Genomic DNA, 25283 nt, shown 5'->3' with positions numbered 1-25283 from the left:
TGATCTCGCCGTTTCGTTTACAGCCGAGCAACCCACAACAGCTTAGAGCGAGCGCCGGAGTCGATTCCCTTCCCCGGAGCAGAGGCGGGAGGGAACCCCAGCTCCACACAAGCCGCCGCACTCGTTCCGCCGGCTCCTGCAGGCCCCAGGCCAGGGGAACCGGCCCTCAGCCGCCCTGAGCCTTGCCCAGCCCCCCCCCAGGGCCCGTCGCCCAGCACCGCCCCGCACCCCGGGCGGACTCCCCACACCCTGCGGGGAACAAGGCCGCAACCCCCGGGAACCGGCCACGGATCAACGCCCGGCCCGGCCGCGCCCCAGAGGCCAGGCCCCGAGAGCCTGTGGCCGCTTTCCCCGCCAAAATGGCGGCCCGTACCGCGGCTCCCCAGCCGAGGGGCCGCCACTGGGCGGGCGCGGCGCGGCCGGGCCGCCCTTACCGTACTGATGGAGGCGGATGGCGGTGGATTCTGGTCCTGTCTAGGCGGGCGCGCCTCCAACCCCCTCCGCCATGAGGCCCGCGCCTGCGCGCTGCCCTCCCGCGCCTCCTCGGGGGGCTTTCCGCGAGGCCCGGCGCGCGCCCGCCCTGTGGCGGCAGAGGCTGCCCGAAGCGGCGCCTGAATGATCGCGGGGCGACGGCAGCCGCTCCCCGTACCAAGAACCTCCGAACCCCCCCCCACAACCGCCTTCAAGCGTAAAGCGCCGGGGGAGCGTGAGCCTCCCGCGCCGCCAGGCGGAACCGAGCGGCCGCAAACGCTCAGGCACCGCCCACGGCAGGCCCGACGGGCCTCGCGGCGGTATCGGCCGCGTCACTGCACCCCAAGATGGCGGCGGCCACGGCGCCGGGCCTGAGGGCGCTGGGGGGAGAGGGCGGTGGTTCGGCCGCCTCCGCCCTCTCCATGGAGCGGATTGAGTCGCTCACCGACTTGGCGGACCTGGAGGCCGCCTACAGCCGGCTGTGTGAGGAGGAGGTGTGTGTGGGGGGGCGGGCCCCGTGAGGCCGCGGGGCTCCCGGCGGCCATCGGCTGCGACGGGGCGGGCTGGGGCGGTCCGGGACGCGGCACCCCGGAGGTGTTGGGCGCTCCAGCCCCCTCTGGCTCGCTGCTGTGTGACAAGGAGAGCGGGTGCCTCGCTGTTAACGGCTTTCCTAGTCGTCCGGATCCCTTGCAGAGGGATTAAATACGGGCGTGATGTGGGGGGGATGGTGCCGCCTCCGCGGAGCCGGTGTCCCCGAATCGTGAGCAGCCTGCAGATTCAGGGTCTTCCTGTGTTGAGAGCTCGGCCAGGGGAGGAGTTTGTGGGTTACCTGACTTAAAAGTTGTGTGATGAGGTTTGCATAACTGATGCTTTCAAATGCCAAAAAATATAAAAATTTACAGGATTAAAATGAGAGCTTAGGAAGGATTTATTTGTCATATAAGCTCTCGGAAGTGCTAACGCCTTCCTAGCTGCGTGTCCTTGACTTGGATGTAGGGTCTGCCGTAAGTTGCTGGCCTGGAGGAGAGCTGAAGTCACACAAGACTTCCTTTGTCCTTTTCTTTCAGAAAGTCGTGCAGGAAGAGCTGGATGCCCTCCTGGAACAGCAAAGCACTATAGAGAACAAGATGGTTGCACTTCATCGCATGGGGTTAGTGATTCCCACCCTCTGCCCTTCTTTGGGCTTCTGCGCACTGTTCAGTACCTCCCTGCTTACTGCATGATGTGAAAATTCCCTTGAGTGTTGTGAGGGAAGCACATTCATTCTGAGAAAATGTCAGACTTTAAATCAGTTTGTGGTAGGTAACAGTAGTTGGATCCTCGGCCCCAGGCGCCTAGTTCTTTTAAGCAGCACTAACAGAGGGAACTGCTGCGCTCTCACATGGACTGACCCATTTTGGGGTAGGCTGGGCAGTTCTTTGAACGTCTCACCCCAGAGATTGTCAGGTTTCAGCATGAATGCTTGGATCAGATGTCTTGTGTCAGGCTGTTTACAGGTGTGGACAGATATTGCTGCCTCTTTGTGGGGAGCTTGTGCAGGCAGCCTGGAAATTCATCCGAAGTGGCCTCATGTCTAGTAGAAGCTTGGAGCACAAGTTTACAGACTTCACCTTCCAATTCAGAAGTGGAGAGTATCATAAAGCCTCAGTACCCTGTCTGGTAGCGAGACAGTTGTTAGTCTGCCTGTGCAGCTTCTTCCAAAGCAGTCTGTTTGATTTTGATGCTTTGCTCCTGTAGGAGGGTCATGAGATGAGAGATACTGTAGCTGACAGGAGCAGTTGGGTTTGAAGGAAGAACCATCCTGCTGTTGCAGACCATCCAACTACTTAATATTTGCATCTCATGTTCAATTTGCTTGTGTTTCCAGCCCTAATTTGCAGCTTATCGAGGGGGATGCCCAGCAGTTGGCAGGGATGATCACATTCACCTGTAACCTGGCTGAGAACGTCAGCAGTAAAGTCCGCCAGCTTGACCTTGCCAAGGTAACTGGACTGAGGGGGTGTTTGGGACTTGTCACCACCAAGCCATATTCCGTCTGCTCGTATGCTCACAGCACAATAGAGAAATCTTCTCTTTTCTTTAGTGGGCAGGTGGGCTGGAAACTGCTTTGTTCTTTATTTTAGCAGTATCTAGTGTTGCTAGGTAATGGTATCTTGCTGGGCTCCTGGATATTGCAGGGTACAAGAGTAAATAATGCATATGCTATTCCATGTAGCGGCTGGTTGTCCAGCATGCCCTTCTGAATATGGTGAATAAGCTGAGGTTAGTCTTCGTTAGCACTCTTTTGTCAACTACTGCAGCGCAGAGCACAGTGGAGATGGTCATTGTCACCCAAGACCAGTCAGGAATCAGGGCTGTTATATTCTTTGTACAGAGATAGGCTAAGAAGCGTCAAGTCCCAGCGCTCAGCATAACTGCTCAAATCAAAACAGATGATGTGCAGTTGTATCTCTGGTCTCTGCCTGTTTGTTAAAGTGGAGTATGGCCTCTGAGTTCAACCTGAGTTTTGACAAATGCTGTTCCTCTTTTGGAGCCATTGGTCTTATGACTTTTTAAGTAGTTTGGGGTTTCTGCTTACATAGTTGTTTATTGTGTAGAGAAGTATTACTTCAGTCTGTTTCTTCCTTTCCTTCCACCCCCCACTGTCTTCTCCTCTTTAATTATCTTTCCCTGGTCCAGCACGCAGCAGGAAGCCTTACTGGTTGCCTTTCTTGCAGAATCGACTCTATCAGGCCATTCAGAGAGCTGATGACATCCTTGACCTGAAGTTCTGCATGGATGGAGTTCAAACAGCCCTGCGAAATGAAGATTATGAACAAGCAGCAGCTCATATCCATCGCTATCTGTCTCTGGACAAATCAGTGATTGAGCTCAGTCGTCAGGGCAAGGAAGGTAAGTACTGTTCGTGAGGAGAAGCTGATAAGTCACCTTTCCAGTAGATAACTAGAGGCTGCATGATTTCCCATGGCAGATAGCCTCAGCATAGTAGACAAAGCAGAAGATCTAATGCTAGCCAAAGACCGTAGTATGTTATAGAGTAACACAAAAATGAATGTTTTTGAAGTGTTACTAGGTTTGAATTATCATTAGTTGAAAGGAGAGTTCCTGACACACAGCTTTAACAATATTTCATGTGCTAACTAGGTGAAGGACAAAATGTTCAGGACAAAAGAAGTGAGGGAGAAGGCTCTGTCAGGGAGAAATGTTGCAGTGTTACGGTGTGCTACCAAGCAGAGCAGCTGGAAATGAAGGAGTAAATTGCCTGATCTCTAAAAGAAATGTCGTGGTCTTGCACAGAGGATGCGAACACATCAACCCGGACATCAGCTGTGTGTACATCACACATGTACCTATCTTTCTTTGCTTGTAGGGGAATTCCAGTGTGTCTTCTGCCTTACCACCTTAGGGCTGCAGCGTCCTGGGAAAAAAGGTAGCCCTTGATACAGGACTAACATTGTGGTGTCACTTTTCCCTTTCTTTTCTGTCCTTTTGACCAGGGGGCATAATTGATGCCAACCTGAAGCTCCTGCAGGAAGCAGAGCAGCGCCTGAAGACGATTGTCACAGAGAAATTCGACACAGCTATGAAGCAGGGAGACTTGCCCCAGGTGGAACGGTTCTTCAAGATCTTTCCTCTGCTAGGCTTACATGAAGAGGGGCTGAGCAAGTTCTCGGAGTACCTCTGCAAGCAGGTAACAGGTTCTGTGAAACATACTGTGACCTGTCTGGTCTCCTAGGGGAAAGCAAAACCCAGTCTCCGTCAGCAGATGTTGTGGAAAGAGATCTTGGCTCTGGCCTGTTAATCTTAGAAACCAGCACTAGTTCATCTCTCTCCCTGCATTTTGCATACTGGGATGGGCTTTGTAGTGTCTGCATACAGATCCTGCTGGTTGGCTGGCTTCTCCTCTGTCTTCCTCTTTGTGCTTGCTTAAAGCTCATACAAGGGAGCCTGGAAAGAGAAGCAAGTTTGTGCCTCTCCTTGATCCTTGAGTTTTACACAAGAGAGGAAAGGATCCCTGTTCAAAGCAGGAACAGCAATAGCTCTTGCAATGGGAAGGCCAGCAAAAGCTCTGTAGGGCAAGGGACAGAGGACCGCCTTATGGGATGAAGAATATCTTTGAGTATTACCAGCTGACTGGTCCTGTTGTCATGCAGGTGGCCAACAAAGCAGAAGAGAACCTGCAGTTGGTGATGGGGACAGACATGAGTGACCGTCGAGCTGCTGTCATCTTTGCAGACACCCTGACACTCCTCTTCGAAGGTAATCTTCCTTTCCTCTTTGCTGATCGATTGAAAATAGTCCATGATGAGAGTGCCCATGAATTTAAATGCATTTAATTTTAGCACCAGGAGATCACAAAATGCCTCCTTCCCCTTTGAGCTATAGGACTGTCACGCTAGAGGGACGGGGACACAACTAATAGACTTTTTCCCAGCCAGGAGAGGGCATTACAATAAGCAAGCTTTCCTACATACAGCTTGTGCAGGCACAAAGCGGATTTGCAAAGGATTTGTTGGCTTCCTCCAGGAATCAGCTCTTCCTGTTCTCTGCATCCTCAAAACAAATGGGTATTCCCTGAAGGTTTCTTCAGACATGCAGCTCTCCACACAAACAAATTGGATCCCTTAAGACTGAGCAGCTGTTGATGTCTCCAGGCCTCGCTCTTCAAGGAGGACCTCGGGAGCTTGAAAGCAGAGAGGGAAGGGAGAGAAGGGAATATGAAAGTTCTGTGGGAGTGCTGCCAACGACAGTAATTGAGCCCATGGTGATTAACCATCTTCTCTATTAAGTCTGCTATAATTCCAGGCTGCACCACTGCCAAGTCACTCTCCCACCCTGGCACCCTTGTTACTATTGAAGGTCCTTAGAGCCGCCGAGGCTTTCTTGGCAGTAGTAGCAAAAGAGGGGGAGCGTTGCTAACTCTTGGAGTAGAGAGTTTGTGAGAAGAAAGCAATATTGTAGAGATACCTCCTTGGAAGTGAGCTTTTTCTCCAAGGAGGTCTTGCCTTTACTAATGCTTGCTTTCTTGGGCATCTGCGTGACAGATAAGAGCAGAGCTTTCCCTAGGCTGATTTTCCTAGCACTGCTCTTCTCCTGTAACCTGGCAGGTGCTGAAAGCTGAGACTGGGCTTGGGTGGCAGTTATGTCCCCTGTCAGGTTTAGCTCCTGGGGCTTTTTCCTGTGGAAACTTTCTACCTTGCGTGTTGCTGGGTAGAAGGGCAGTTGACACACATCACATGGCAGGAGCTCTCTTTAGGAAGAGAGATGGCTTCTACTCCAGGAGATTTGCACTGCAGCCTTCCAATAAACAGCAGAGAGGATGGAAGGCGTCATACGCAGAGAGAAGATGCCATGGAATGAAGGGTGGTAATGACAGGCCTTCAGTGAGGCACTAGAGAGTGGCTGGACAGTCTAAACTGTTTATCTGGGGAGTGAATGATCCCTTGTTAGGTCCTGTCTGTGGACCTGCGTAGCTCTGCTTTGGGTCCAGACTGGATGGGAACTCCTGCTTGAGTCTCTCTCTTGTGCTTCCCCTCTCCCTGCAGGGATTGCTCGCATTGTGGAGACCCACCAGCCCATTGTGGAGACCTACTATGGGCCAGGGAGGCTGTACACCCTCATCAAGCACCTGCAAGTGGAGTGCGACCGGCAGGTGGAGAAAGTGGTGGACAAGTTCATCAAAGAGAGGGACTATCACAGGCAGGTAAGGGTGGTGTGATGCTGCCTGACACAGCCAACTGCGGCCTCCATCCAACTCCGTGGGGCTCCGACTGCCATAGAGGTGGCAAAGTTTGACCTTGCGTATCGAGAGAAACCTTGCTTTCTTCCATATTTGCACTGATGGCTGAAGGAGTCCAGCCTGTAGCTATCCCTTCTGTTGCAGAGAAGGATTCATTGGGAGCATGGTAAATGGACCCTGGGCATAGGATTCCTTGCTCTGTGGGTCTGTAGGGCACTTTCAGTACACCTTACCCATGGTCTTGTTCCTGCTTCTGTGTTAGATGCAGGGCTGCTATAACTGTCTCATGGTCACATACCTTGGTGCCTCCGTTGGAGTTCCCATGCCACCGCCCTTCCTGGCAGGCTGAGCTCTGTCTTGGAGGAGGTGAACAGATGTGGTTCCCTTCTCTGGCAGTGCTTTCTGCAAAGCATTCCTATCACCCTCCCTGAGTAAGCACCTCCTTAGGCTATAGCATGAGAAGCAGCTGTTACCTCCAAGTCATCAGCAAAGACTTTGATGACTCTCCCTTTTTTTGTGATTGCAGTTCCAGCAAGTTCAGAATAGCATGATGAGAAGTTCTTCTGCAGAGAAGATTGAACCAAGGTACAAACAAAACCTCTTTTTGCTCTCTAACCTTCCACTCTTGAGCTGTTATTAACACTACTTAGCATTTAGATAACCCTCCCAGTCTTCCAGAGGCTTTGTGGCTACTAAAGCCTAAAATCCAATTGTTAGGTGCCCTTCACTGCCCTTTTATAAAGGCAGCTTCTGTGCTGATACTTTATTTTGCTTACTCGTTACTTTTGAGCCTTGGTTGGCCCTAAACATTGCTGGAGGGCTAGCAATATCACTGCACACAAAGGACTGAGACTTTATAATTGCTTGTGCCCACTACCTTTTGATGGTCAGATTACGGTCCTCGGAGCCCACAAAATGGAGCAGCTCCCTGGACAGAAAATTTATGACAGAATCAGGAATAAATCTTTGGGTCTTATTTAACCTGTACTGCTGCTGCAGCAACACTGTAACATCAGTTTCCTGCTAATGAACCGAAGCGCTTTCCATCTCCCTCCTTTTCTTCTTAAGTTTTTGCATAGCCCTTAAGTAAGGCCATTTGAAAGTGCATCCAGCCCTTCTGGCATTGCATGACTTCTCAACATGCCTTGAAAGAAAACTTAAGTTCCTCAAGCAAGATCTGACTGTGAGCCTGCATGACTTCAGTGGTCATACAGAGATCCACTTACCATTTGCTCTGAGTAACTGTGCATGCATCCCAGGTTTTCTGAGCTTTTGCTTTTTAATCTGTAAAATAAAGATAATGGTTCCTTGTCCCACTCGTGTGTTGTGAGGCTTTGAGCAGGATTTGTAAAGTTCTTTTTTGCACACTGGTGAAAAAGCTGCTGATGTGACAGTCTTTTTTTCAGTCATCTGTGATCTGAACACTGTGTTCTGCATTGTCACATGCTTTTTTGGTCTCACATTTCCTGAGCTGTTGAGCTTAAACAGATTCTTCATCGTTTTCAGAGAAACACATGAATCTGTGCACAAAAGCAGATATATGGAGATGGCAGGAACATATTTCTAACACTGGCCATGTAGGGCTCACAGAGTCATAGCAAAACTGTGGTAGGAAAGGACAGCCAAAGGTCTCTAGTCCAACCTCCCATGCAAAACAGGGCTAATTCTGAAGTTATATCAGGTTGCTTAAAGTCTTGCGATCCTTGCTGTTGTGATTTTAACATGGTTGTTCTCACATCGATGAGGAAAAAAGAAGCTTCTCTGTAATGATTTTTTTCAGGACGTTTTGCTTTTATGTGCATTCTTTGCACATACCAGTTATTCTGCTGAGCTTTGCCACTCAACAGCACAGATGGAAAGGGACAGTATTGATCTCATAGCAAGAGAACAGAAAACACACTACATAACTGAATGAAATTAGTGCCTCCCCTTTTGTAGTCTTGCTGCCTTGATTCTTGCTATGTTCCTTCCAGGGAACTTGACCCTATTTTAACAGAAGTCACTTTGATGAACGCCCGCAGTGAGCTCTACTTAAGGTTCATCAAGAGACGAATAATAGCCGATTTTGAGGTGGGAGACTCCATGGCCTCGGAGGAGGTAAAGCAAGGTAACACCTTGAATACCAATACTTACAGGCTCTCTGCTCCTTACAGCCAGAAGTAGAGATATATCTGAGTTAGTGGCAGAGCAGTGGCACAGGATCTGCAAAGATGCTTTGGGAACACTCTGTGGAGGAGGATTGTGTAGCCTGGCCTCCCCAAATCTCTTTTCAGCACTGGTTGTTCCCTCTAATAGGGAAACCAACATTAGGAATGACTGCAGAGAACAATAAACAAGGTCCCCAAAGAGAGGGAGGGCCCTTTGGACGCTGCAGGCACAGATCCTAAAGGTGGAGGCCACAGGGTAAACAGGCTCAGGGTTTATGGTATTCCATGGAGCTCTGGAAATCACTTTTGTCACCTGCAAAATTCAGCTCAGCAATTTCAGCTCCACAGTCGAGACCTGTGATTTATTCCAGGTTGGGCTTTGCAGGTGTGTGTCCGTTGGGTGCCCATAGGACAGGCAGCAAGGGGATTAGCTGGAACTCCTGTCTGGTCCTTGGTGCCTGCTGATGGTTCTCTTTTGCATTCTGTAGAGCATCAAAAATACCTGGACAAGCTCCTCAACAACTGTCTGCTGAGCCGCACGATGCAAGAGCTCATTGGCTACTACATCACCATGGAGGAATACTTCATGAGGGAGACTGTCAACAAGGTAGGGCTCAGACTGCCTGCTTGCAATAGCCTGCACTCTCTGCTGGCGGCTGAGACCTCTACATATGCTCTACAGTCCTCTACTGAGCATCCCTAGGGAGGGAGATGAGTACATGGCAGGTCTGCAGTTGTTGGGAAGGTCTTTTGTTTCCCTTGGCCTTGAAAAGCAAGTGGTTGTTTCTGAACTTTGACTCCAAACGTACCCCTCAGTATCTTCCAGAGACAGGTCTTCCAGGTCTATGGGCTACTGAAAACTAGGATGAGTGATGCCAGGCCACACATGGTACAGTTCAGCTCAGGGTGAAATGGGCAGGCTGGCAGTTTGGTCTCACAGCACTGCTCTGAAAGGGCACCTTTGCTCGCTGAGCTCAGGGCACTGAGACAGCTTTCTTTGCAGGCTGTTGCCATGGACGGCTATGAGAAGGGCCAGCTCACCTCCAGCATGGTGGATGATGTGTTTTATATAGTGAAGAAGTGCATTGGGCGTGCTCTGTCCAGCTCCAGCATAGACTGTCTCTGTGCCATGATCAACCACTCCACCACCGAGCTGGAGTCTGACTTCAGGTAATGAAAATACACCAGGTTCATTGTAACTTGCCTCCACCTCATGTTCTGCAAACAGTGTTTGCTATCAGATGATCTTCCTTGTGTTCTTCACCCTTGAACCTCTGCTTTGTCATGTCCATGGAAGATACTCGTAGGAAGCAGCGTCAGGTGTGGCATGGGAAGCTGGAGCTGGGCATACTTTTCTCACAGTAGTGGTGGTCACCTGTAGGACAAACAGAAAAAGGAACCTCATGGCCCCAAATCCTTATGAGACTCAGTCACCATGTAGCGTTGGAGTGCTATCCTGCTTGGTGGTACACGGTCACCCCTAATTGTTCTCTGGGTTGCCTGCAAGATTGCTTTGTAACTTGAACTTGGGGTGAACCTGCAGAAATTGTCCTGCTCCTGTTTTTCATCGCAACATGGGAGTGGGGAACTGTAACTGAAGACAGCAGACAGCTGCAGGCAGCATTTTTGGGAAAACTCAGAAACTGGGTGGTTGTGGGTTTTTTTCAGCCTTGTGTCCTTTAGATGCTCTCAGGAGATATTTGCCAGCCCTCTTTTGTCCCTGTTAAGTTCCACTTACCTTGTTCAGGTCACAGCTCAGACAGAGTGCTGTCCCCCATCACAGAGCACAACTCTGCTGTGGCTTGCAGTATTTGCTCTAAGCCCTGATATGTTCTGCTTGCCCCATAGGGAGGTTCTGTACAACAAGCTGAAGCAGGGCTTTCCAGCCACGACCTTCCAGGACTTCCAGAGAGGGGTGACCAGTGCCGTGAACATCATGCACAGCAGCCTGCAGCAGGGCAAGTTCGATACCAAAGGCATTGAAAGCACCGATGAGGCCAAGCAGTCCTTTCTGGTGGGTTTGGTGGCTGTTCTGGTGTAGAATGAGTTGAGGTGAGGGGAAAGACAATGGAGAGCTCTTGGGAACAGGGTTGGTGTGACTATCACATGTTCAGAGAACCTGAAAACCTGTTCAGGCATGGTGAGTGGCCTGACTTTGGATGTCTGGTAGGTGCTTCTACCTCACCTCATGTTTGCAGGGCTTCCACACCAGACCTGTGCAAGTATGATCCTGTGACTGCCTCTTAGGCTGCTGCAATGATGGTTCCCTCCAGGCTGGGAAAGAGTTTGTGCTCTTTTGAGGTGTCCAATCCTGTTCTTCACAGGCTCTGCACAAAGGTGGGAGAGCATCTCATCCACACCTTCCTCTAGATGAAAAAGTTTTCTGGCCCACGCTCAGGGCTCCTTCATTCTTGCTTATCGGATCAAAGAGTTTCCATTAGAGCAGGGTTGTCTGCTCTGCTTGGCCTGCAAGATCCCCTGTTGCCTTCTAACAGCAGCACTGCAACTCTCTGCATGCTTGAGCAGGCCAGAACTTGGCAGTGAGCTTTAGAGACCCCTTGGAGAGCATTTGAAGGGCCATCGCTCCTGTCTTTTGCAGCATAACACATCCTTCCCCATGGTGGAATGCTGTATAGACCTTACGTTGTGGAAAAGCCCTCACTGGGAGAGCAGCTCTGGATCTGATCTCTCAGCCAGCCCTGCTGTTTGAGCAGACCTGTGGGCAGAGACTCAGAGCACTGGAGAGGGGCTGGCTCACCTTGACTTGTCTCCCTCTCTGTAAGTTGCTGTGAACACCCAGCGCTGAAGAGGCTCCTTGGGACTTTCACTGTACAAGGAGAGAAGGCAACAAAGCGAACAGGAAGGACTGAACTCTTCCATTTCATTAAATTCTTGGTTACAGGTTTCTGCATTTCTTGAAGCAAAGTGCTTAAAATGTCAGTTCTCCCACTGGAATTCCTCATTCACCTGTCAGCTTGCCTCATTTCCTTGTCTGCACAAACCCCAGACTTATAGTGATGTTTAGTTCAGCTTCAGCAGGTAGGGAACAGTCTGTTCAGTGAAGAACAGATACTCATCTGGCAGGACAGGTGCTGACTCCCCTGCCTAGATACAAATACCCTCCTGCCTCCCCTGCTTCTCTGGACCGGTGTATATACCATCACTTCCAGCCATTCCTGGTCTGTTGTTCTTCATGACACTGTCACAGAAAATTAGGGGTACATCCTGTCTTCCACCAGTAACCCACGAGTGGGGCTTTGCTGCAACACAGTGGACAGAATGATGAGGAAAACGAGTAAACTATCTCAAAACTTTGTACTAGCTGCAGGTTCAGCACACATGCTTAGTTACTGAAGTTCAGCTTCATGCAGCTCTGTGAATCTGCAATGCTTTGATCACAGGGTAGCAGCTCTGTCCCTTAAGTATTTGCATTTCAGCCTGTATTGTGAGCAGGGCATGGAGTAAACGTATGGACTTGGGGCTGAGACACTGGGAAGTTCCAGTGAATTCTACTTGGGTTTGTTTTGTTGTTTTTTCCAGGTGACCTTAAACAATGTGGAAGTCTGCAGCGAAAACATCATGACCCTAAAGAAGACTTTGGAGGTGCAGTCTGGATTCTTTACTGTTTTTTCCTTAATCAGATTTCTAATATCCTCCCTTTGGGGGGGGCCAAGTAAACTATCTGGACTTCACTATGTCCAAATTCCTGAGGTCTTCCCTCCAGCCTTAGGAAAGCAATTTTGAGCTGGCAGAGCAATCTCCAGCTGATAGTAGCAGCTGGAAATACCAGTTCCTCCAGCTTGATCAACCTGGCACAGGCTGGGAGCCAGTGGAATAACATGTGCATCATTGAGAGGTTGTGGTTCTCTGGTGCTGGGCTAGATAGCCCCTGGCTTCCTTTCTTGGTGTCCTCTCCCCAGCTGGAGCCAGCAGCCTCTGCCTTCACAGGGGCAGGAGTTTGGCGCCTATCCTAGCCTGCAGGTGTGATGGTGGGCAGCCAGAGCTCAGCAACGTGAAGGGATAGAAACTGCCCAGGTTATTTATTTGCAACTTGCTTGTGGATCTCTTCCCTGCAGAGTGACTGCAGCAAACTGCTTAGCCAAGGCTTTGGGGGTGAGCAAGCACAGGCCAAGATTGACAGCTGTCTCTCTGACATGGCTGCCGTCTCCAACAAATTTCGTGACCTGCTGCAGGTGAGTGCCTTGCTGAGTTACTGCTGGCCTCCAACACTGGCTGGCCGATGTCTTCAGGGAGAGCTCAGGCAGGAATCTGAGCTCCACAAGGCCTGGGCCATGTCTGACTCCAGGAGTGCTGGGCAGGGGTGCAGGAGGGAGTAAATCAGTCAGCTTTGAGGCATGGAAACAGATCCAGCCCATTTGCACAGCTGCACCAGCTGGTGGCTGCGTAAAAAACACTGGAAGCAGCTGCAGAGCCAGAAGGAATGTTGCTCCATTTGTCTTCACTAAGCACAGAGTTGTAGTTGGTTCAGCATTTTCAGGAGAAGAAATATTAATAGCATTTCCATCTCTTCCATTCTCCTTCATGGCGCAGCATGTTGTCAAGTTGTCCAGAGCCTCACTAGGTAACTCTGAAGATGGGCTGTTGGTAGAGAAGAGCTGCTCTTCTCTCAGGTTTCTCCTCCTTTCCCAAATGGAAATACTCCCCGGCACAGGGCAGAAGGCTCTCTGGCTAAATCCACTGTCTTGTGTGGCATGCTGGGGCCTGTTGCCCTAAAATTTCACAGTGGTCTGGCAGGGAGAGGAACAGGGAGACCTAATACCTCCTGTGGAAAGAAACCAAGCAAAAGAGAGCATTTTGAACCACATTTGCTATCAGCTTTGTACTTTACAGAGGGCCCAGACTATTTTTTGTTTGGCTTTGCAGTTCACTGCAGTCAGATGCCTTCAGGCCGGTATTGCCAGTGAACCCTCTTGAGGCTTGTGGTCAGTATCGAAACCAAAGAGCTCATCAGTAAGGAGTAAAACTCTCCAGTCTAGCTTTAGTGCAGTATTAAAACTGGCTGCAAAGCAATCAAGAGGCTGAGCAGCAAGCTCCTGCGCTGCCTGAGTCACACGCACATTGAATTTGCCTTGGAAAAGAGCAACTGCCAGCAGGGCCTGCTTAGAAATGCCAATTTTAGTTAAAAACTTCCATCAAATGCCAGGCAGTCTCAATACCTGAATAGTTTCATGCTGGGTGAGCTTTCTTGACATCTTGCTGGGCCAAATGGGGGTAGTTGGCAGGAGAGGGCTTTCGGAGAGCTCTCTAGCATTGAAGCGGACAGAACAGCCTTTGCTGACAACCTGCTGCTCAGGGGAGATGGCGTGTGCTGGGGTTATGATTAATTCAGGGAACTGACTGCAGTTACAGCTTTTATCCTCCTTCTAGCTTCTCCTACTGAGCTAAGCTGCACCAGAGGTGGGAGACATCAGTTGAGTTCAATCATGGTGTCCTCCTGCCTGGTGCTGAGTGGAGAGGCTGGTGTTTGTGTCCTTTCCTACCCTGGTGGGATGTGAAAAGAATGCCTCTCTTCTGCCAGGAAACATCTGTAGCTGTGTGGGCAGGGGTGGGGGAAGCACGAGCCCTTCGGACCTGGCTGCAAGTCAGCACAACAGCAGCTTCTGGGCCAACGTCCTTCCTCTTCCTGTCATCGTGGTGTCCTCAGAGCCCTCCAGCACAAGAAGAGTGTGGGATCTGAGACTTCTCGGTTCAGTTTCCTGTTCAAGGCTGTGGGTCTGTTTCCCCAGCTTGCAGTGATGATGGGAGGCAGCATCAAGACAGCCTGGCTGTAAAGATTGTGTGCCGTTGGACAATAGCTGTGGTCAGTCACTCTCCTCTCTTCTGCCTGTCCCCATCAGGAAGGTCTCAATGAGCTGAACAGCACAGCTATCAAACCCCAGGTGAAGCCCTGGATCAACCTATTCCTCTCCGTCTCCCACAACATCGAGGAGGTAAGGCTCAGCATTCTCTGCTTCCAGCCATACTTCTGCACCCTCCATGCTCCACTCAGCAGCACAGTCAGCAACCACTGTCTCATTCCCCTCAGTTCTCTGCTGTTTCCTCAGCACAGAGCACCAGTAAAATAACCAGAACTTGCTCTGTATCCGAGCCTGGAAAGGGACATTTGGCTAGAGAAGAGCTTGAGAAAATGGAAGGGGTGCAGTGCTGCTCCAGGAGGGACCTCCGTTCCTGCCCTCTGGGCCGTTTGCTGCTGCATAAACAACAGCTTTTGTATTTCAATGTCAGGAGGAGTTCAGCGACTATGAAGCTAATGACCCCTGGGTCCAGCAATTCATCGTCAATCTGGAACAGCAGATGACAGAGTTCAAGGTAAGACAGAGAGAGGGACGTGGCAGCCTGCCAGGCTTTGGCCAGACCTCCACATGGCATCTCCCAACTCTTCCCCCGCTCAGGGGAATGGCAGACAGAGATGTCCTCTGGTGCCTTGCAGGGCTCTTGGAGACCCAGTCACCCCCTTCTGCAATTCTGAAAGCCTGCTTGCAGGTCCCACGTACCTGGATCACTTCTGGGGTGCTCTCCGCTCGCTGAGCCTGCAAGCGACGGGTCTTAATTTGAAAGCTCTCACAGGGCTTGGGTTTTGCGGAGCTCTGCTCAGTTGCTCCTGACAAGATTGACATGGGTTTCTGCTTCCAGGCTGGACTGTCTCCAGTGATTTACGATACCCTCACTGGTCTTATGACCAGTCTCATAGCCATTGAACTGGAGAAAGTGCTGCTCAAATCCACCTTCAGCAGGGTAAGCAAAACACTGTCCTCTACCCTTCAGTCTGGCTTGACTGCAAACCTTCCATCAGGAAAACCCTCAGTAGAGGGATGGGGCAGGGCAGAGGCAAATGTTACTCTCAGAGAAGCTCTGCCACCACTGGTGGCCAGCTCTGGGAGACCTTGCATTAGCACACACAGGGAGAAAGTGTATTTTGCAATGGGGCTGGGAAGACCTTGCATCAATAAGGGAGCTGGCTTTTAAGGTGGGTCTAAACATAAGCCTGTTTAACCTGCAATAAATGGTCTAACTGGAACCCTCCTGCTCAGAGACCTCCCCCTGCGCCCCTGTAACTTTTGTTAATTGTGTGTTTGGCACAACCCTTGGGCCTGCTCAGAGAGTTAACAGAGCTCCCTCGGTCCCCACAGCTTGGCGGTCTGCAGTTTGACAAGGAGCTGAGGTCTCTCATAGCCTATCTCACCACAGTCACCACTTGGACTATCCGTGACAAGTTTGCCCGTCTTTCCCAGATGGCCACAATCCTCAATCTGGAAAGGGTGAGCTGCACTTTTGTCTCCTTTTATTGGGGGACTGCAGGAGCCCCAGCTGGACTCTATGTGGATTTACTGGGTTCATCCAGACGTTGTCACATCTATGGGGTATGGAGAAGCTGGAAATGTTGCCCTGTGCCTGATGGGTGTTTGCCTGCAGGGGGTTAGTGGCAGGAAATACTGTGACAGTAGCCAGAGTTTGAACTCACCTGTGAGGGCAGTGTGTGCCAAGTTGTCTCCTGCAGCTCTCCTCTTTCTCCAGGTGATGGAGATCCTGGATTACTGGGGCCCAAACTCGGGCCCGCTCACCTGGCGCCTTACTCCAGCCGAAGTCCGGCAGGTGCTGGCTCTCCGAATTGACTTCCGCAGCGAGGATATCAAGCGGCTGCGCCTGTAGTTGGTCGGTGCTTGGGTCAGCACTGCGCTGGAGGTAACAGCAGGAGGGCTGCAGCCCTGGAGCCTGCCCAGGTCCTGCCCTGGGGCTGGCTGGCTGTTAGATGGTGTGGGGATGGGGTGATGTCTGCCCTTCTGCTCGTGCTCCTCAGAGCAAAGGGCTTTCCTGGGCCCAGGAAGAAGAGCTGCCATCCTTTTGTGGGAGCAGAAACAAGGCAGCAGAGGAATCTCTCACATTGAGAGCAGCATGACAGTTTCTGAAAACACATGCTAGTCTGAGGGACAAGCTTGTGCTACCTCCTGAATCCCTTCATTCCGCTGCCCTGCGAGAGGCCACAGGTCAGGAAATTTGGGGGCTGTTGTGGTGTGGTTCAAATATGGGTCTGCAGAGAGTGCTCTGCCCACGCTGCTGGCTGCAGTGTTCCTTCTGTGCCACCAGTTCAAGGCTCAGCTACTGAGTCCTACAAATCCTGAGCCCTGGCTCTCTCCTAGTGGCAATGGGGACCATTCTGTTGAAGGGAAAAGGAATATTTCCTTGTAGGGAAGGTGCTTGGGAAAATCCCTAGAAAGCCGCTGTAAGAAGTGGGGCTGTGTCCCTGCTGGCTTGCTGTGCCCTGTACAACTACTGTGTAAATAAACCTCGCCTGGCTAAGCAGCAGCCTCGGGTGGCGTGTGTGTGTCTGTGGGCCCGGAGGGAGCTGGAGAGATGCGGGACAAGAGCTGCCCACAGTTTCTCCTCTTCTACCCTGTGACACAGCATCAAGAGAATCTTCCTGCCCCAGCTGGCTCTGGTATATCATGAGTACAAACACTTCTGAGATGGAACCTGGTGCCAGCCTGCCGCTTGGCTGCTGCTTGTAGCAGCACTCCCGTGCTGTCCCCTATCAGGCAGGGCTATGGAGGGCGATGACCAGCCCCTGCACCCAAGTTCTGCCATACCCACCCCTAGAAGAGCTTTGCCCCTCAAATGGCTGGGCCCTTGCTATCCTGCGGGGAGGGAGGAGCCCTGCTAGGGACAGAGGGGCATAAACACATACTGGGAACAAGCTTTTTTATTCCATGAGACTGCAGGGACTCGTAACTTGCTGCAGAAATAGTCTTTCAGCATGGGAGAGGGACTTGATTCCACATCTGGGTGCATCCTTGGTGCAGGAGCATTGCACGCCGAACAGACAGCACGGGCCTGTGCTGCTGGAAGAGCCTGAAGATTCCTGCTAGAGGCAGCATCACAAATGCTATACTTTTCCCTTTGGAGAACCACGAAAACTGGAGTGAACCCCCAAAATCAGCCTGGAGGCCCTAGCAAACTGTGCTTCCAGCAGGACCACTCTCCAGGGACGGTTTTGCCTGCCCAGCTCGTCACAGCTTTTCCAGCCCCTGTGGCTTTTGGGGCATGCAGCAGCACAAGAAGGCCACATTGAGACCTAAGGCACCTGCTGGAGCTGGCTGAAGGAGCTTTAGAGAAGCAGTGAGAATTTCCCTGCTTTGGAAGGCAGCTGGCTGCTCCCTCCCTTGCTCTGCATATCTGCTGGGAGTGGGTCAGGGCTGAAGGCCTTCACACAGCCATGTCCTCTCCAGGGTGAGCACCGTCCTTCAGATCACATCCCACAACCTCCACAGAGAAACCGCTCATGTCCACTGCGATGCTGTGGATGCTGAAGTTGCCCAGTCCCTAGAAATAAAAAAAAAAAAAGAGTTACAGGTTGGGGCAGGAGCCAGCAAGGGACCTGTTCTCACCTCCAAGGTCCTGGGGAAGGCTAAGGGGACAAGCAATCTCATCCCACTCGTAGCGGGGCGAGATGCTTCTAGTGCTTGTGCTATATAAAGCGAGCATCTGGAAGCCGCCTGTGACAGTGAACCACCTGGGAGCTCATATCTCACCTCGTTTTTTGCTAGAATTTGGTGCAAAGCCTCCTTCTGCCGAGGGACTTTGGTTAAGACGTAAAGGAAGCCACCACCACCAGCCCCAGCCAAGCACTGCCCGTAGACGTAGGGCCGTAGAGCATCCATCAAGCGCCTGACAGCCAGTGGCTCGCACCCAGGGGCCATGCATTTCTTCTGGTGCCAGTAGCGGTCCAGACACTTGCCGATGAGTGGCAGGTTACCTGCAGGGGCAAACTATTTGCCTCTATTTCTTGCTCAAGAGGCAGAAACCTGTCCCTGCCTTTCCTGCTCAGCCCAAGATAAATTCCGCCTTCTCATCTACCCAATTCCTCCCAGCTCTGCCTGCCAAGCAAGCAAACCCAGCTCTGTTATGTTGCTGTTTATTTTTTAATCCTCCATGGGGGAATTTGCTTGCTTTAATGCTCCGGCTTCCCCTCCGCAGCATCCCAGCAGCTAAAGGCCAAATGAATCCACCACACAGGTTAGGCATGGCCCCCAGCCCCATCACGGATGGCTCACAGAAAATCAACTAGACTTGGCGTGTCTAACTCCCCCTTCCTCAAATCTTCACTCAAGCCTGAATTTTGGGGCATTGCCTGTAACATGCCAGTGGGAAGATCTGAGACTTCTGCAGCTGCAAAAGCCTGCAACCCCCCAGCCTTTTCACCCCCAGGACTGCACAGTGTCTCCCCAAGGAAGTCTGTGTTTCTTCAGTCATTAAAAGGGTCGGCCTGACCCAGGAAAGGGGGCTCACACCTTGCCTCAAGGCCTGGGCACACTCCTCGGCGTTGCTCACCAGCACGTCAGCGTTTTGCACGGTGGAGGGCAGCCTGGCATACCAGTTCCTCACCACATCCTGCAAGAGGCCAGAACATCCCTGTCGCCATCCTCCTGGCTCCAGCAGCTCCCGGGGAGGTAATGCTGCACCCGCAGCCTTTGGTGCCAGCTCCCGTTGGGGTGGCAAGACTCTGCACCAGCAAAGGGGACAGGCACCAAAGGCCACAGGGGGGAGCAGAGGCCAGAGCCTGCGGCACCCAGGGGCACCCAGGCATTACCTGGAGCAGGTTGCGGGCCAGGCGAGTCTTCCCCGTGTACACCAGCAGCAAGTGATTGTTGAGGGTCTGGGTAAAACTGTCGGGCACCGGGATCTTCTCCACCTCCACCCTGAGCGGCAGCTGGGCCTTCGACCTCCCGATTTTGATGCCGGGCACGAGCCCGCCCACCTGGTCCTGCCAACCACCGCCTGCAGGGCAGAGGGTCCTCAGCCACCGTTGCAGCTCCCCTCCCTGTGGGCTGGCTGCTCCCCCCAACCCCTACCTGTCGTGAGCCTCTGCTCCAGGTGCAGCACAGCGTGGATGAGGGACTCGGTGCTGGCAGCCTTCCCGGCCGCCCGGTACAGCGATGCCATCACCGCTCCTGCCAGGATGCTGCTGGTACCTGCAGGGAGCACAGGCGGGGCCAGGGCAGCAAGGCACCGCACATGCCTGTGAGAGCTGGGGCCGGGTTCCCAGTCGTGGGGCAGCAAGGGGGATACCCCATCCCAGTGCTGGCAGCAGAAGAGAATCCCTGGCACCAGCGAGGGACTCCCCAGCCCTTTCCCTGCAGACTTACCGAGGCCAGACCCATGGGGCAGCTTGGACCAGGTGTGCACCTCAAACCCACCCCCGAAGCTCTCCATCAGCTGGGCCTGCAGGGGTTTCTGCGAGGGGAACTGCACGACCTGGGTGCAGATGAAGGCAGCTTTGAGCAAGGCTCCTGAAAACAAAAAGAGAAAGCAAAGCTGACGCCCAATGCGCTACCTGCTCCCTCACCCCACCGTCCCCAAAAAGGGCTAACCTGGCACCACGGGGTCAGGACACTAAGGGGTTATCACATGTACAGAGCCAGGCCGTGTGGCTGGTGACACCTCACCTGGCGCGTGCGGCTGGCAGTAATCCTGCAAGTGCTCCAGCTCTCGGCACACCTGCTCTGCCACTGCCTCACTCCGTGACGTCCCGCCAAGGCTGACGAGGCGCAGCTCCGGCTCACTAATGCGCCGCACCCGGGCACCGATGGGCCGGCACCCATCCACCAGCACTGCCACGTCCACCACGGCCCCCCCATGCTCATACGTGATGGGGGGGGTGTCACTCCAGCCGCCTGCCAAGGCTCACCATCAGCTCCCCAACGTCACGAGGGTGAGACACGGATCATCTGGCTGGGGGGATGTGCTCACCAGAGAGGTCCAGGCGGGCCGGACACGACACCTGCACCCAGTGCCCCAAGGGTGGCAGCTCCGCCTGCCCCACTGTGACAAACCGGCACGAGGACATCACTGCCTGCCGGACGAGGATTTGCTCAGCCCCCTCGTAATGCCGAGCCGCTCTCACCAGCAGAGCCGGCCTGGGAAGAGAGGGACGCTGAGCCCACTGCCACGGCTCCTTGACTGCGCTGATGCCTGGGATGGGGCCGCTGCTGCTCACCAGCCCCAGCCTCACCTGCTCATCCACTTCTGCCGCTCGGCGGCCAGCTCCCGGACACCGCCAGCAATGTCCCCACTCTCCAGGCGCCCAAAAGCCGAGGCCCACTCCCTGTTGGCAGCGGGCCCACTCCGCAAGCCCCCTTCCCCTCGTGCCATGCAGCCCAGGACCTCGGCAATGCAGGCGAGCGCCCGTGCTGCAATGCCAGCGTCACCAGCCGTGGAGGCAACTAGAAAATAAAAGGAGACTGCAAAGCCACAGCCAGGCTGCAGGTCACCCCAAACCAGCCCATTTCTGCGATAAGCCGGCTCCAGGGGAGTGGGACTCGCATGGCTCGCACCCACCCTGGCCTGTTGGATGCCCTGGGGGTGCACCCCCATGGGATCTTGCAATGGGAGGGGTGGCATCATTGGAGGGGGTGGGGAGCACCAAACAGCCCCAATTCCCAGAGATGCAAGACACAGCTCTTGCGAGTCTAGCTCACCCTCATCCAGCGTGCCCAGCACGGCCTCATGGTAGCCCTCGTGGACAGCACTGCGGGCGAGCGGCAGGAGGCTGCTGTCCCGGCGCCCCAGCAGCACCGCCCGCACCTTGCGCTGGCCCTGCAGGAAGAAGAGGGCCCGGCGGGCTCCCAACTCGGCCGCCTTGTCCAGGCAGGGCAACAGCTCCTGCCAGGACATGCGCCAGGCCGTCCGCCAGCATGCCAGCCGCTTGCCAGCCACTGCCGCCGGGGCCAGCAGCCACAGCACGTCGTCCAGCCCCAGCGCTTCGCAGGCGTGCAGCACCGGGAAGAGCCGGGCACTGAGCAGGCAGCGGCTCCTCCGCGGTGTCTCGGCATCCCAAAGGTCCCCTTCCCTGATGGAGGGACAGCCCGTCAGCACCACCCTGGGACGCGAGGACACCTTCCAGGAGGGGAGCCAGAATGCAGGATGGGTTGGGGTGACCGTGACACCTCCCAGTGCAGCCATCCCCAGGGGACCTGGGTCTCCTGTCCCATCCTGGCACATGGCACCTACCGTATGCCCGTCCGACGGAAAAACTCAGCCCAGGGCACATTCAGGTAGGTGGCCTCTTCGGCAGGGCTCTGCAGGGAGATGGAGGGGCTGGTTACACCCCACCTTCGCGGGGAGCCTCGCGCCACCTCACCACCCCCATACCTGCCAGTCGTCGAGGCGGCCAGTGAGAGTGAACACACGGCAGGGCAGGTCACGTAGCCGAACATGGTGGCCCTGCAGGACAATGTCGCGCAGCGGACAGCCCTGCAGGGCTGGCGAGGAGCCTACAGCGAGGCCCGAGAGGAGGCAGCCAGGACCGATCTCCAGGGGACCCTACAGAAGAGGTAGCACGGCCCCGAGTGGCATGGCTGGTCCCAGAGCAGCCCCCAAACCAGAGCCAGATCCCAACCTCGGAAGGGGACAACCACCCTGGGTGACAAGCTGGGGCCAGCAGGAGCCAGGTGCCAGAGGAGCACACTTTGCTTTGTCACGGGGCTACAGGGACATGGACTGCAGAAATTCAGGCCAGGCAATGGCCTCTAGGGCTCACAGCCATGAGCCCCCAAGGAGAGGGACAGCCCAGTGGTAACAGCCTCCTCCCCTTGCCTGGGGAGGGTGACAGTCACCAGGGTCCACAGCACCAGCCGAAAGGGCACCTCGAATCTCACAGACGTGGGTCCCCCATCCCAGCCAGGGCCACCTCACCCTCCTGCCCATTCAGTGCACTGAGAACTCAGGGTCACCCCGACCCCAGCCACGTACCTGGAGGTGACAATGCTGGATGACACTGCCAGCCGCCAGCCGCACGGCTCCTTCCAGCAGGCAGTTGGTGACTGAAGAGCCATCCTCCAGAAGACAGGGCTGCTGCCAGGGGCACAGAGGCATGTGGGACTGGGGTCTGGCCACACAGCCCAGAACAATCCCCAAAAAACATGCGTGAGCAAGGCTGGGCATGAAAGGACATACATCCACGTGGGAATGGGCTGTTTTGCAGAAGCGGAGGTGGCTGGCAGAGCCGGGCAGGAGCGTCAGGCTGCGGATGTGGTCGCTTGCAGATGTGGTCATGTAGTCGTAGGATGCGTCGGGGATGCAGGCTGCAGAGGGGCAGGAAAGCTGTCAGCATACTGAAGGCAAATGTGGGTGTGCCTGATACTCACATGAGCCAAGGGCAGCCAGGTTGAACATCCCCAGTCGAAGGGGTGGGGAGAGAAGATCTGGGGACCCGCAGTTGTGGGGAGAAACAGCCGGATGCCAAGCCCTGACCACCTCATCTCTCCCCACGCAGGCAAAGAGGACTCAGGAATGGGTCCTGTCATGTGCACCCACCACAGCATCACTCACCCATGCTAAGAGGGAAGGCACGGAGAGCTGTCCACAGCACGGAGCGGGCGCTCCTCGCGCTGGCGTCACCGCCACCCTTCACGAAATCCTCCTCTGTCATCCCCCTTGCCATGCACAGCACAATGTCAAAGAAAAGGGAGAGCTGGGGAGAGAAGGGACCTGTTGGGTGCAGCCAGGCTGGCCAGTGCAGCCATCCTGACCCCCACGCTGCTGCTGGGTGCTCCCCTCCCGCCACCTCTCCCACCCAAATCTGGCAGTGTGTGGGCAAAGAGATCCTACAGAGATGCCCAGCAGCAGCACCCATGGGGCGATGGGTGCCATCCCGCACAGAGGGGCTGTCACCTGGATGGGCGGTGCCCCTGAGTCCAGCCCCATGTAGGTGCAGGCATCCAGAGGAGGGATGACGTGGGTGGCCAGAAGCTGCTCGGCAGCGTCCGAGGAGAAGAAAACCACCCCGCAGACCTGCTAGGGCACAGTGGGACTGAGGCCACAGCTGTGGTGACACAAGGGACAGGGCTGGCAGGGCCACCGACGCCCAAGTCATGCCGTACCAGTGGGACGGTGCCGTCAGGCCTCGCACACTGCCGGATCTGGGCCTCCGTGCCTTTGTAGATGATGTCGCGCACCAGTCCCTGTGAGCGAGACCACCCTGATGAGCTCTTCGGGAAGCCCCAAGCCAAGCAGCCATGGCAGGGCTGGGACCCCAGCACCCAAGGGACCAAAAGAGTGGGGACCCCTGCGCCTCCAAGGGATGTCCCTTGAAGGGCAAGCTGCTACCAACCTGCTCATCGGTGAGGTAGACCCCATGGTTCCTGGCATACATCTGGCTCCCGGGCACCGCGATCACTCTGACGCCCTGGAAGCCGTCCCAGTCAATCCCTGGAAAGAGGGACAGAGACCAGTGCCCGCTGGGGCAGTGAACATACCCACACTGGGCACAACTGCCTGAAAACCGAGCGCACGGCAGAGGCGGTGACAGCAGCGTCCAGCCTCGGCCACCTTGCTGGAGGCACAACGGATGCTCCCAACCACACACGGGTCAGCAATGCCCAAGCATCCACACCCTCATGGGAGCACAGCGCAGGCTGAACCAGCTGTGCCACTGCAAGCTCCGACCCCTGTCCCGAGCCAAAGTGGGTGCTGGAGGCAAGGCTGGCACCCACTCACCTGGTGCCGAGGGCACGGTGAGGAGCATGTCAGTGCTGCAGACCCACACACCAGGCGGGGAGCCCACACAGAGCTGTCGAGAGAAGGGCCACATGCCCAGCGATCGCACAGAAGGGGCCCGGCCCTTGTGGGGCACCCAGCACCCTTCCTGCCCCGCTAGGAACCCGCTAAGGGCACCCCGAAGGCTTCAGAGTGAGCCAAACCCACCCCCACGCCAGGGTGCCCAGCATCACACGGCACAAGCCCAGGGCCCCATCCCACAGGCCACACACAGACCCGGTGCGTCATGGTCCCCAGCAGACTGTCCAGGTTGCAGACCAGAGCTTCGGCCAGGGTGCCGGGCTCCTCCACGGGCAGGCAGGTGAAGGCCCGGCCGCAGTCGTCGAAGGAGAAGTCACGGCCCTGCGGGGGACAGGGGGGTGTCACAGGGAGGGAGAGGGTGTGATGGAGGGGACCCAGGCTGGGCTGCCGGTCGGCTCTCACCATGTGCAGAATGAGGATGCGGGCTTCCCTCAGGACGTCGGAGGTCACCACCTGGGAGAGCAGAGCAGGGGACACTCAGCGGGGAGGGGACGGTCACCCCACTCCCCCCCGGCCTCGCCAGCCGGGAGAAAGCCCCTCACCGTGCAGCCCGCCCGGGCGCTGAGGTGCTCGGCCGCCACCAGTAAGGCGTTGAGGGTGGCCCCGCCGCTGCCCAGGCGGGCCCAGGGGTCCTCCACGGCCAGGAGGAGCGGGGGGGGGGCGCGGGCCCAGGCCTCCCCTCAGCCGGCGGGCCTCCAGCTCTGCCAAGCGAGAAGGCGGCGGCGCTGAGGGCTGGCACCCCCCGTCCCGCCGAGGGGAGAGGGCGAGCGCCAGCCCCGCCGCTTGCCTCGCTGGAAGGCGGAGACGCAGCCGCCGCGCTGGCAGGTGAGGAGGACGACGCTCCACTCCGCCGCCATGTCCGCGCCCGACCGCCCCGGCGACGCTCCCTCCCGTCCCGTGCGTGGCGGCCGCGGTGCCTGCTGGGAGATGTAGTCCAGCTCCCTCCTGCGCCCCCGCACCCGCTGCTGGAGGCTCGTTGGTGAGGGACTACATCTCCCAGCGTGCACTGCGCGGCCGGACAGGCCCCCGGCCGCTTAAAGGCACAGTGCACCCCTGTCCCGGCGTTGTTTCCCCCACCCCCCACACACCCTCCCCGAGGGGCTTGTAAAGGGGTAATGGGGGTTTTGACGTTTTTCTGCCCCAAAATGGGTCTCGGCGCTGGCGCGCACCCCCAAGTGCCCTGGGTCACTCCTGTCATGAGCCCGCCCGGCCTCAGCCCGGCTCCTCGCAGGGGCTCTCCGGCGGAGTCGGGGGGTCACCCGGGTGCGGGCGGCGGGTGCCGCTGCCCGGTAGACGCCAATCTGGGTGCCGGGGTGGGCGGCTGGTGGGTG

At 55.2% G+C, this 25283-nt stretch overlaps 3 protein-coding genes and 1 long non-coding RNA gene across 7 annotated transcripts in view; 1 reads left to right on the top strand and 3 right to left on the bottom strand.

Annotated features, from left to right (window-relative positions):
* The window catches only part of SF3B3 (splicing factor 3b subunit 3), a 30263-nt gene extending 29626 nt beyond the window's left edge, over window positions 1-637 (bottom strand). Inside the window, exon 1 of one of the 2 annotated variants that reach the window (XM_030026561.2) lies at window positions 435-637. The gene's annotated coding sequence lies outside the window, so the exon portion shown is untranslated. The remainder of the gene's footprint in view (window positions 1-434) is intronic. The other variant, XM_030026563.2, reaches the window with a different exon arrangement.
* Window positions 638-782: 145 nt separating this feature from the next.
* On the top strand, window positions 783-16683 carry COG4 (component of oligomeric golgi complex 4). 3 transcript variants are annotated; one of them, XM_030026565.2, is made up of 19 exons: window positions 784-965; window positions 1539-1621; window positions 2339-2453; window positions 3189-3363; window positions 3969-4162; window positions 4626-4731; window positions 6018-6175; window positions 6738-6796; window positions 8185-8318; window positions 8847-8965; window positions 9362-9528; window positions 10207-10372; window positions 11899-11961; window positions 12435-12551; window positions 14217-14309; window positions 14605-14688; window positions 15013-15114; window positions 15510-15638; window positions 15895-16683. In XM_030026565.2, the coding sequence occupies exons 1-19, from the start codon at window positions 819-821 to the stop codon at window positions 16027-16029; spliced, it is 2346 nt and encodes a 781-aa protein (XP_029882425.1). In that variant the 5' UTR covers window positions 784-818; the 3' UTR covers window positions 16030-16683. The 3 variants fall into 3 exon arrangements, with proteins under 3 accessions (XP_040982310.1, XP_029882425.1, XP_040982309.1); XM_041126375.1 differs by lacking the exon at window positions 11899-11961; XM_041126376.1 differs by lacking the exons at window positions 9362-9528; window positions 10207-10372 and having other exon boundaries at window positions 783-965.
* On the bottom strand, window positions 4792-7920 carry LOC121233563. The gene is made up of 2 exons (XR_005933270.1): window positions 7438-7920; window positions 4792-5155 (listed from the first exon to the last, which is right to left on the bottom strand). It is a non-coding gene; the product is annotated as an uncharacterized LOC121233563 (long non-coding RNA).
* Window positions 16684-17062: 379 nt separating the features above from the next.
* On the bottom strand, window positions 17063-24843 carry FCSK (fucose kinase). Its single transcript, XM_030026564.2, is given in 24 exon segments — window positions 17063-17697; window positions 17907-18130; window positions 18666-18765; window positions 18965-19152; window positions 19227-19346; window positions 19521-19664; window positions 19821-20048; window positions 20125-20291; window positions 20387-20597; window positions 20853-21223; window positions 21385-21452; window positions 21526-21696; window positions 22126-22227; window positions 22330-22457; window positions 22705-22846; window positions 23047-23166; window positions 23256-23336; window positions 23486-23583; window positions 23872-23944; window positions 24148-24273; window positions 24355-24405; window positions 24495-24620; window positions 24622-24653; window positions 24740-24843. Coding segments are annotated over 24 exon segments (3258 nt in total). The 5' UTR covers window positions 24810-24843; the 3' UTR covers window positions 17063-17580.
* Window positions 24844-25283: the final 440 nt, after the last annotated feature.

The sequence above is a fragment of the Aquila chrysaetos genome, chromosome 9, assembly GCF_900496995.4.
Source record: "Aquila chrysaetos chrysaetos chromosome 9, bAquChr1.4, whole genome shotgun sequence".
NCBI classification, from domain to species: domain Eukaryota; kingdom Metazoa; phylum Chordata; class Aves; order Accipitriformes; family Accipitridae; genus Aquila; species Aquila chrysaetos.
Note: the sequence above shows the minus strand (reverse complement) of the source record. Positions and strands in the feature narration are given on the sequence as shown.